At 39.3% G+C, this 12,472-nt stretch overlaps 1 protein-coding gene across 1 annotated transcript in view; it reads right to left on the bottom strand.

The window, feature by feature from the left end:
- mast1a (microtubule associated serine/threonine kinase 1a) overlaps positions 1–12,472 on the bottom strand; it is a 59,338-nt gene that overhangs the window by 17,628 nt on the left and 29,238 nt on the right. Inside the window, 6 exon segments of the mRNA XM_026931764.3 lie at positions 1,178–1,310; positions 2,316–2,417; positions 2,507–2,716; positions 3,922–3,997; positions 5,371–5,528; positions 10,265–10,337. Coding sequence (XP_026787565.3) covers positions 1,178–1,310; positions 2,316–2,417; positions 2,507–2,716; positions 3,922–3,997; positions 5,371–5,528; positions 10,265–10,337 — 752 coding nt within the window.

The raw sequence follows: 12,472 nt of genomic DNA on the forward strand, positions 1-12,472 counted from the left end.
CTGCATGAGGGGAAAACAAACTGCTCATGAACACTCATGCTGACTCGAGAACTCGAGTATGTAAATTGGAAGCGATCCCATGTCCTCCTCAAGTCCAGACTCCAACAACCTTCCTTAACTACTCAGAATAGCACCACTAAGGCAAATCAGATGTGTCTGGTTTCCAATTCTTTCTATAGGGTCTCATGAGTGGTCAAAACTGGCCGTGCTCTCAGGGAGGGAGGGGCATACTCTCTCTCTTCCCTGTCAATCACAGTGACACTAGCCAATCGTGGGTGTCTGTGAGCGCATGTATGTGGAAGAGGGCAGATAGCGCTTTCCTTTGAGTGTCTTATGCTGCCCTGAGAGGCAGAGAAGCTAGAGAAGATGTGGTGCTTGTTTTACGTGTCTCGGTGAAAGCTTGTGATAGCCTTTACCCTGCCCAGGTGGTAGATGTTGTGTTATTTTTGCAAGGCATGGGGCAGACTGATTTAGCTAATGGGTGGGAATTGGCAAGATCAAACTGGGGAGAAAATGAGAGATTTATAGAGATTAGAGATTTTAGAAATTAGTCTAGAGAACAGAGATAGAGAGAAAGAGAGAGAACGAGAACCAAAGAGACAGTGAAGGTGAAAACATTGAGAAAAAGACCAGGTGCGAGACTGCGAAGAGGACACCAAGAGGCAGAACAAACTCCCACAATCAAGTTAACTGAATACTTGTAGTCAAGCTGCAGTGTTCTAGAGCATGCTTATTGTTTATAATACAATAAAGCTTTCACACTGTTCCAGCTGCATACCTGATTTCAGATCAGTACTGATCATGACATCACCTTCATTTGCTGAAAAGCTCACACTGATCAAAGCGTTTACGCTGTTCAGAAACTCACTTCGTTTGCTGTGTTGACAGGCAGGAAAATGGAAGAGCGTCGTTTCGGTAGGGAGCTGGAGTATTAAATCTCTCTGACATGAGTGGCAAAATGATCTAGTACATTTGCTCGTATATTCATTTACTGTTTTGTTATACATCACTGCCTCTGTCTCTGTCCCCCGCACACGTCTCTCTCTCTTACCTCACAGATTTATTCTTTTCAGCTTCTTGTTTTCATCTCTGTCACTTTGACTACCAGCCTCTCAATTTCTATTTCACTTCCACTGCCTTTGGTGTGTGTGTGTGTGTGTGTGTGTGTGTGTCTCACCCTCCAGTGGGTCTCGTGTGAGACCGAGTTGGCTGATGATGTAGCGCGGGATATCCGTCTTCATTAAGTGTCCCTCTTTAGCGTGATCCTCCGCTGCCTCCAGCAGGTGATAAAACTCTTCGGGGTTAAACTCCTGTACAACATGAAAGAGTTTCTCTCTGAGACCTGTGCAAACCTGATTACACGTCCAAGCCGCTTTACTAACAGGCTCTACACAGGACTTCAAGCATCATTTATTTATAACTAAATAACACGTCTTGTCTGTTTTGCATGTTTTGCCTCAATGAATTTTCAGGAGCTTAAGGCAAGGCACTCAAGTGAAAATGATTTTTGTCCTGTCATTAATTTTTAAATGGATAAAAAAAAAAAGAAATGGACAGAATGCTTCAATAAAATGTCATAAGATATTTATACATATTACTCTTTGGTTATAAACTCAAAAGAAATATGTTTACTTCACTATTTTTGTTTACTCGCAACCGCTGCGTTATCTGAAACCCAGCAACTTTGAACAAGCTCCGCCCACTTCACAATCACATCATGTCATATATCCCTGAAAAGCTTGTTTCCTGCTCTATATATCAGTGTCTCATTATTATATACATTTATTTAATATTTAAAAAAACATAATTACAAATATCAGTTATGTAATGACAGCGTGATTGTGGTATGTACTGTTTTAAAATAATTAGCATATTCACACGTGGTGTCTGGGTTTAAAATATGTTTTTTAAACATGACATTTCTCTTTAAAAAAAAAAAAAAACGAGCAATTTTTTTTTTTTTTTTTTTGCTGTATCAAAAAATAGGAGATGAATTGGGAGAATGTTTGTATCTTAAAGATCCATCTTTCTTTAGGAGAAAAGTCAGAGCAGAAAATTAGACCTTCAGACAGCACTTATGATGGTAATATTGTCCTCTCTGGCACACGAAATGCCTCGAGATCTCGAAACACAACACCTGACCCAATGTGACCGCATCAGTGTGGTCACCGTGGCAACCATGAGGCACCATGACAACAGTCTGAGCACACAACTGCGAGTCCATGAGAAGGGCAACGTACAAGGACATGAAAAGGAGTGTAAAGTGTATTGAGTAGTGTGTGTGTGTGTGTATACGCTTGTGTATGTGTTCTCACCAAACACTCCAGAAGTCTTGCGGGTCGAGAAATAATGATGAGGAGTTTCTTGACCAGCTCGGTGACGAAGGTCAGCTCAGAACTCTCGGATCGCTCGTATGCCTGTCAGAGAGAGAGAGAGTGTGTGAATTCAGCATACACGTCACAGTGGTTAGTGAATAAGGCTTAGGTACACGTGACCGCAAGCTCACGTCGTGCAGGAGTTTCTCCAGGTTCTCCTGCAGTTCGTAGAAGTAGACGGTTGTGATGAGGCCCTCTCGGGATTTGGTCAGGCAGTCCCGGGACAGCTCGGCGATCTGGTGGTGGATGAAGCTCAGGACGCCGTCGGCCAGCGGGAGCACGTTCTCTGGAGAGTAGGACTGGATAAAGTCGGCCAAGCGCTCCTCCATCTGAGCCGTGGCCTGTACACGTCAAGAGGAACAGAAATCAACTCAAATAACCAGCAAACTGGAAATCCGTAAATGGACAACGACAACGCAGCGATGTAACGTTAACACCGGCAGCTGATAAATACTTTACAGTGCTTTCATACATGTAGTGTTTAGTCTATTCGGATCGCACTGTGGTGTGTTTTTCCATGAGTCCGAGAGTGTATGAGTGAGGGGATCTCGGTCCGTTTCCGTGTGAACTCAAGCGTGATTTGATTCTGTGAGAAAGTTACTCGACTCTGAGTCAGTGCGACTGCAGGAAGTGAATTAAACATGCTGTGTTTTGGGCTGAATGTTTTTTTTTTGTAGCTGTGAGCTGGTAAACTGATCCAAAGTACAGAGCTGTAGTGCTGCAGAAATGCTGTGTGTTCTGGATAACAAACAAAAAGAGAAAATAAACACTGGATTTATATAATTATCTAGTAATTTACCGAGGGCCAGGTTTGTGTTCCCCTGTGCTCGAGCAATTCTGTGATTTATACGTGCACTTGAAAAGATCTGTCTCTGTTGCTGCTTCACTCATATCTGATGATAAATAAAAGAAAGAGCTTTACCAGGACATTTTCAGCCCTACACACACCTGTTTAGTTCATTTAATTATCTGCGGTATGGAAAAATGAATCAAAGCAAGTAGCATAGGAACCAAACTAATCAATTTCACTTGATTCAGAGTCAAAAAATGAACTGATAAGTTGCTCTAGATAAATTCTCCTGTTCACTTCATTTAAATCTCTAAGACTAAATTTAAAATCACTGAGATTTTGTACACTCATATTTCTGAAACTCTTGAATGGTCTTACTCTGATTAAAACAATTAACTTTTAAAATTGATATGAAGTACATTTGAGTATTTGAAATGTTGGTGTTTTTGTTTATTATTTATTATTTGGCAGCTTTGGATTTACTTTGTTAATTCCTATATAAGCAATGAAATGATGTTTTGGCCACCTAATTCGTTCATGCGAGAACTACTGATCAAAGATGTCTATGTATCCCTGAATTGTATTCTGATACAAAAACGTTGTCTAAAATATGTTTCACACCAAATATAATGTGTTGTTGCTTTTACACTGACAAGCAGAATGGAAAACTCAAAGGGTTAAGCTGCTTTACTGGCACGACCAATCGTTTGTGTGTGTGTGTGTGTGTGTGTGTATGTGTGTTTGTGTGCGTCTGACCTTTGGAAATCTCTCCTTATATACATGGTTCATCATGACAATTTCGTTGTCGTAGCAGGAGGGCGAGCGGCCCGGACTGGACACAATGAAAGAAAGAGAGAGAGAGAGAGAGAGAGAGAGAGAACAAGAGAAAAGATGATTAGTGAGTCCTAAAGCTGACAGACTGCATTATGCTGGAGACCAGCTGGATGGGTATTAAATGTTAACAGAGCAATCAGGAATGTGTGTGTGTGTGTGTGTGTGTGTATGTGTACAGACTGATACACAATAACTCATCACAGCTGTCATGAGGTCCCACTGGACCTGCCAAAAGACTGGAGAAGCTTCCAGAAAACTGACTATAACGAGCAGAGTATGAGTGTGTGGGTGTGTCTTAACCTCTGTGAGAACCAAAAGTCCCCATGATGATAGGAATACATGATACATAGTTTTGGCATTATAGGTACATTTCAAAAACAACTCATCTTTATTGTGTACTGAGAATAAGGATTGAACTTGTACTGTTCAATTACTAATATAATTTTCATTAAATTTTGCATTCAAAGTAAAAAAAAAAAAATCCAACATCTTACTTAATTGCCTAATGTACGTTTATCAACTATTTCCCGAAACTATTTTGTTTGAATGAAAGCTACTCAATTTTCACATATTTTTGTTTATTAATTAGAAATCAGTGACAAAGTATGTTATGTAAAAATGCTCTATCAGTAATTAATTTCCAACAAAGTCACTTTTTTCTGTGGCTGAGTTCTACTGGGTCTGAAAAGCCATTATGTTATAACCCATGTAGTGAGCGTATGCAGTGAATTTACATAAATAAAAGATGGAATTAAAAAATTTTTAAACTGAGCTAAACACAAAGTGTTCAAAAATTATCTGAAGATTTACTAACATTCATAGAATTAACAATTCAGAAAATTTAGGAACGCAAAAACCTTTTGTCTTAAAGTAACAAAGTTACAAACATTCGATGTAATGATACGTGATACCTTTAGCAAGACGTAAAATGATACGCAATGGACGCTGTAACATATCCTCATCAATAAAGATAAAATTTAAACAGCAGCTGATTACTTACCTTCAGATAATGAGAGGAAGACGACGAAGCTTGTTAAAACGTGGTATTCAAAGTAAATCAATGTGTTTCTCTGTAAAATGGGACAATCCCAGTATTTCTACACATCATGGCTGACTTTTTATATTGGATAAAAGTTTATCATTTTCAGACACCCTGCATCAGTGATAACATGACATTACTCTGGGGAAGTGAATAAAAATGAATCTAAAGCATTAAATTTTGTGATAAAATAATGACTTTTCACTCTTCCTGGTGTTCTTTGCTTAAGAAATCATGTATCGGACTATCATTACAGTGTTATTTAGCTACAGTAATACAGAGGTCAGTGGAAATACCCTACAGTGTGTGTGTGTGTGTGTGTGTGTGTGTACCTGAGGCTCCGTGAGCGCGGCCGTACATGCGGCGACCTGCGTCCGTCGTCGTCCGTCATGCTTTCGGTGCTGCCGAAGTGTTTGGACAGGAAGTGCAGCTCGTCCATGGTGGGCTGGAAGGGCAGCTGGTGCAGACGCTCCTGAGACGAGCTCGACGACTGGTCATGAGGAAAAGACGAGAACAGAACAGATTAGGACGCTGACTCGGTCCAGATTGTCATTGTCATTGTCATTGTACAGGTCCTGAATCACGTGATCAGTAAAACGGCGGCTGTGATTCTCTGAGGGTTAGCACTGATTGAGAACGGTCATGAAGTTTTAACAGAAAGCACACAGATTATTTAATGATGTAATTAAAACAAAGCACTCATTTAATCAGAGCTGGAAGTCTACAAGGAGACACACAGGGTAGGAAATTTTCACATAACGATAGCTGGCAGACATTTCATCACAGCTGACCATATTTTGTAAGATTTTTTATTTTATTTTTTTTCAAAAATGAGCAGGATTACTTGTTCCTATTAGTGAACACTTTAAGTAAAAAGACACGGAGGGGGGTCACATTCATAACTCATTTAAACATTCAGAGCTGCAGTTCAGTTCATTTCAATTCAATTCAATTTTATTTATACAGCACTTTTAACATTGGACATTCTCACAAAGCAGCTTTACAGAAATATATAAATCTTGGATATTAAAATTAAATTTATAAATTTATCCCTAAATGAGCAAGCCAGAGGCTATAACTGTATACTATAAAGTCAAAAAGTGCAATTGTGCAACCAGGAACTTATGAGCATATGCGTATGAGCATCAGAGTCGTTTCTGAATTCATTATAGTTTTAACTTGAAGTCTATTTTGTTGAAGTTATCAACTATTCAATGATGGAGACTTGAGTGCAAAACTGTTTCTAGCAATTGCAGTCCTAAGGCTCACCATGTTTATTTTTGTTATAGAACATTAATCAACACCTTCTCACCAATCAGAATCAAGAAAACAAAAGTACTGCACAACTGATTGCTGGCACTTGGCTCAAAAATACATGGTGGATTTTATTATCTCATCTTTCACAGGTAAAAGAAGAACAATTCATTTATTACACAAATACTCAACACATTAAACATAGTTCTCTTTATGTTGTCTGAGAGGGATGGGCTTTTAATCCAGAATCGGGGTGGGCGAAATGATAAAAATATCAAATATTGCGATACTTGAAAACATTTTTACTATACTCGATCTATCGTGATATTCAGATCTGCTAACAAAAGTCATATAACCACTGTTTCTTCCATTATGCTTTTAAAATAAGGTGTTAAAAAAGCTAGATGGGTTTCCAGAAATTGTATCGTTGTAAATATGAGAAGATGATTCTGAACTAATAGAGAACATGACATCAGCAGGTGTATACAGTGCATGGTGAATACGTATGGAATAAAACACTTGTGTTGTGCTGTTACAGGAAAATAATCAACAACATGATGGTGTGACACTGCCCAGGGCAAATCACTCTTTCTTCACCTCAAAGCCCCGTGAATGAGCTGTTTCTATAGAAAAGATACTGTATTAGAACAAACGCGTTAATATAGATCTGTGATCTGCAGCTGCACTACAGTCAGAGCTGCTGTTACACAAAATTAAATCAACACCTTCCGACCAATCAGAATCCAGAATTCACCAGTACTGCACAAATGATTATTAGCACTTGGCTTATATTATAGACGTAATACACAGCATCGGTACGGTGTTACTTTCGTCACCTCCACTAGGACTGGTGCTTTAACAAACCAAAACAACGACCTCGCCGCCATGTTTACGTCTGGAGTGTGTGGGACTTGTTCTCTGATCTTCTTCTTCAGAATAAACCCCCACTCCGGGGTGAGTCAGAGCCTGAATAAAGAGTACTTTCCCTGTGGGGAAATGTTGAGTCTTACACCAGCTCCATCACCGTGTCCTCTCTCTTTCTCTCTGAATAAATGTCTCACATAATTCTGTCTCAGTCACTGAAGATACTCTACTGCTAAATACTGCTGAATAACTGTGTTAGGATCACGGTGTGTGTGTGTGTGTGTGTGTGTGTGTGTGTTGGAGGGATGAAAGGGATCTCCTGTGCTCATCAGCCTTGTTGGATCTGACATTAGGAGTCTCAGCCCTCAGAGCTACTCCTCCTCCGTTCATCCTGTCTTCCTGTCATTAGTTTAGTCGAGCTGCTCCTGCCACCGCTAATAGGCTACCTAATGGAGCGTGAGAGGGGCTCAGAGGGGGCGAAAGAGAGAGAGAGAGAGAGAGAGAGAGAGAGAGAGAGAGAGAGAGAGAGAGAGAGGGAAAGAGGGAGACATGGACAGAGAGACTACAGCTGCAGCACAGGTTTTAACATAGAGTGGATATAAAAGTCTACACACCCCTGTTAAACCTGCACGTTTTTATGAGGTAAAAAAGATAAATTATGTCTGATCTTTCTCCACCTTTAATATATGATATAGCAACCAACAAAATTAAAGTGAAATTCAAATAGAAATGTTTTAGAGGAAAAAAAAAAGAGAAAAAAATTACGATATCCTGTTTGCATAAGTATGCACACCCCTTAACTAATATTTTGTTAAGGCGCCTTTTGCTTGGAATGCAGCACACAGTTTTTGTTTTTTTTTGGGTAACAGTCTACAACCTTGGTACATCTTGGTAATTTTATTCCACTGCTCCTTGCAAAAATGCTCCGCACCTATCAGATTGTAAGGGGATCTCCTGTACACAGCCCTCATCAAGTCAGTCCACAGGCTCTCAATAGGATTTAAATCTGGGTTCTGACTGGGCCATTCCAAAACATTGATCTTCTTCTTCTGAAGCTGTTCCTTTGTTAACTTGGACTCGTGCTTTGGGCGATTTTTCTTCATCTTCAGATGTTTAACAGAGGCCTGCAGGTTTGGCACTATTCATGAGCCCCAAACCCAGCTGAAGAGAAGCAGCACTATAGCGTGATGCTGCCACCACCATGCTTCACTGTGGGTATGGTGTTCTTTGGGTAATAAGATGTCTTGCTTTTGTGATAAACATATCTTTTAGAATTATGCCCAGGAAGTTCTACCTTCATCTCATCAGACCATAACACAATGGTTTGACACATGGTTTGGGGTGATTTAGACAGGCTTGAATGTTTTCTTTTTTCTTTTTTTTTTTTTTGTGAGAAAGAGCTTCAGTCTAGCCACCCTACCCCATAGCCCAGACATGTGAAGAATATGAGAGATTGTTGTCTCATGTAGGGAGTGACCAGTACTTGCCAGAGATTCCTGCAGCTCTTTTAATATTGCTGCAGGTTTCTTGGCAGCCTCCCTTATAATTTTTCTTCTTGTCCTTTTGTCAATTTTTGGAGGGACTTGCTGTTCTTGGTGATGTCACTGTGGTGCCTCATGTTCTCCACTTCTTGATGATGGCCTTCATGATATTCCAAGGTACAGTTTATTAACGCTTTAGAAATTCTATTGTACCCCTCTGATGATCGATAATGAGATCCCGTGCATGCTCTGTAAGCTCTTTAAGGAACATGGCTTCAGCAGTTGGATGAAACCAAGATAATGTCAAAAAAATCCTACAGAAACAGCTGATCTTTATTTGAGGTTAAACAGAATCACTAAATTGATGACAGGTGTATGATAATTACTTCTGAACATGAGTTCGAATGTGATTGGTCAATTCTGAGCACACTCACATGCCCCGTTATATTAGGGTGTGTGCACTTGTACAACCAGGGTATTGTTTTTCTTTTTCTTTTCCTAAAATGTTTCTATTTGTTTTTCACTTGAATTCTGTTAGTTACTATATCACATTAAAAGTGGAAAAACCTGCAATTTTAACAGGTGTGTAGACTTTTATATCCACTGTATATATTTTCCCTGAAAATCTCTGCCTTAATTAAGTGTTCATGTGTGACGTTTGGAGCTCTTGTGCGATGAGAAATGTGATTTAATATTCACATCACTGCTCTAATTCTCTCCCTCACACAAACACAAGCACACACACTCTTGAAAAACTTGTTATAATAAAGAAAACACGACAAAGATTTTTGACCTTGTGAACAGATTTTGTGAAAAAGGCCCTTTTCAGAGACATGCAAAATGTGAAGCATGTGAAAATGTGCGAGATCTTTAATTAATGAAGATCAGACACACACGAGTTTTCCTAACAGTGTGTTAAAAATTAAATATGCAAATAAATGCTAATTGCTTCTCGAGATCCCCCTATGAGACATCCATATTCATGCCATGCAAATGTGGCGTAATCTCATTATCTTCAGTGAGCTTTCGTAAATATAAAATCTGATCCTCCAGCTGCTCAAGCGTTCTTTCATCTTAGTCAAAAAGTTCAAAGGACACACACACCCGCGCGCACACACACACAAATTTTCATGTACTTAAGTAAAAATGTAATCTAATTCATCTTGAAAATATTTAATTAAAAAAATATTTAATTGAAAAAAAGTTATTCAAAACCTTTTAAGCAGTTAGATACAGGATTATTTAAAGGAAATTTGCACAGCAGTGTAAGTTTTGTTGAAATGTTTTAAACACATGCTGGATTTTATTATTGCATCCTGACAGATAAAAGAACAATTCATTTAATACACAAATACTCCGAGGAAAATTTCAACAGCTATGTTTCCATCCAAGGATTTTTTTTTGCAAAAAAAAGGTTTGAAATGTTGGGGCATTGAAATGTTTACCGATATAGCTGATGGAAACGCAAATTATCGATAATAATCCTTTTTCGTATGAACTTCAGTGCACGAATTCTATGTCGATACTTCAAATGTTGCGAAAAAATAGTTTGGAAACAGTTTCTGGCTCAAAAACTGTTAGGGAGGTGACTGAAGATGAAAACATTCAGATTGAACAGAGAGAGTACCGTGGAGCTGGGTGTGTTGGTGCCGTATCCAGAAGACGGCAGTGAAGCCAGAGACCAGCGGCGTCCATCAGCCCTGAAGAGACACAAAGCACATGTCCACACATTTTCCATCAAAACCTAACCCAATCCATCAGATGATGCGTTATGCCAGTTTATGTTTTATTTACTATTTTCAATTTAACACCTAAATATTAGTAGGATTCATCTGGAATGAAGACCATTACATTACATCTTTACATATATACATATACATATATATATATACACACACACACTATACTGGAGAATACTGGGATATAGCATGGTTTTATTGGAGAATATTTGGATGTAGAATACTGGGATATAGCATGGTTTTATTGGAGAATATTTGGATGTAGAATACTGGGATATAGCATGGTTTTATTGGAGAATATTTGGATGTAGAATACTGGGATATAGCATGGTTTTATTGGAGAATATTTGGATGTAGAATACTGGGATATAGCATGGTTTTATTGGAGAATATTTGGATGTAGAATACTGGGATATAGCATGGTTTTATTGGAGAATATTTGGATGTAGAATACTGGGATATAGCATGGTTTTATTGGAGAATATTTGGATGTAGAATACTGGGATATAGCATGGTTTTATTGGAGAATATTTGGATGTAGAATACTGGGATATAGCATGGTTTTATTGGAGAATATTTGGATGTAGAATACTGGGATATAGCATGGTTTTATTGGAGAATATTTGGATGTAGCATGGTTTTATTGGAGAATACTGAGATGTAGCATGGTGTTACTGGAGAATACTGGGATGTAGCATGGCTTATTGGGGGATGTTATCATGGTAGACAATACATTACTGGTTATAACACTAGAGAAAAAGATACACTCTATGAAACACTTCCACAAGAGTTGCTTTCCCAACTGATTAATGGGAACCAACCATATAAATGCATTAGGGTGAAGTGTGTTAGAGAAAAACCTATTAAAGTTGAGTAAACACCCTATTTAGTGCAGTGTGCTGCGCTGGATAAACAATCATGCTGCATTTGAGATGGGCTGTCACGTACAGATCAGATAACAAGAACGATAGCAATGTTATATGAGCTGCACTGTCGGGAAATCTTCAGTCTGTAACACATGGAAAGCAGAGTTGATGAGGCTTCAAGCTACGGCCAACAAAACAGTTCACTCAGCGCTCGAGTTGGTTGCTGAGCAACCGTTACATGATGATGGACTGTCGTTGGCATTGTAAACATGCGGAGAGAAAACACAGCTTCTAAAGACAAGAAGCATTGTACTGAGACTCGGAGTGCCTCAAACACCATCTTTAATGTAAAATGTTAGCTTTTATTCATTCACCTGTTATGTCTAAAAACAGACAGCTCAAACAATGTTAACGTACTAACCTGATATTAGCAGTTAGCATTGTGTTGTGCCATGTTAGCATGGTTTGGCTGAACTATCACCAAGCTGCATGCACTGCTTTCAGATAGCCAAAGCTCCACAATAGCCCTGCTCTGATTTAGCCAAGTCCATCAGACAGGAAATAATGTGCTCCCCACAGGCCTGGTCTATCGATCAATCGTCTCTCTGACTTCCTCCCCTCCCCTCCCCTCCCCTATCTCTGCACTCGTCTTTCAGATAAACGACTATCCCATGAGCTATCCATCCTTCCCTCCCTGTCCATGCTGAGATCTGAGATACTTCAAAGTCTCGTTTGTTTCTGTGTGCTGTGCCACACGATGCCGACTGACCGGGACACTGGCAGCAGCATAGCATGTAAAACTCTGTCACTTTGGAGATTCTTCCTCACAGCCTACCAGCCTGGTTGAAACGTACACCACTTAAACAGGCAACTTTACCTGAACAATGTTCAGCTTCTGATGTGTCCTTAAAGGCAACTTCAGCAAACATTTCACTTTAAGACCACAGCAATATTCTTGGGCATGCTAGCAGATAGATAAGCAGTACTGCAGTAATATACTAATACTTCATATGGTAGCTTTTTTTAAAAGACATGGTTCAGGTGCCAGAGGTGGTGCCTAATCTGGAATGTCCAATACCTGGCCGGGTTACTGGAGGACATCAGATATATACTAAGAGGCTTGTTTTGGCTTAATAAAGGATTTCATGTTGGCACCAAAAACGCTGCTGGTCATGAACCGAGAACCAGTTACAATCACAAGACAACAACTAAAGTCCACAAGAAGAGACA

This window comes from Pangasianodon hypophthalmus, chromosome 26 (genome assembly GCF_027358585.1).
Source record: "Pangasianodon hypophthalmus isolate fPanHyp1 chromosome 26, fPanHyp1.pri, whole genome shotgun sequence".
Taxonomy (NCBI): Eukaryota; Metazoa; Chordata; class Actinopteri; order Siluriformes; family Pangasiidae; genus Pangasianodon; species Pangasianodon hypophthalmus.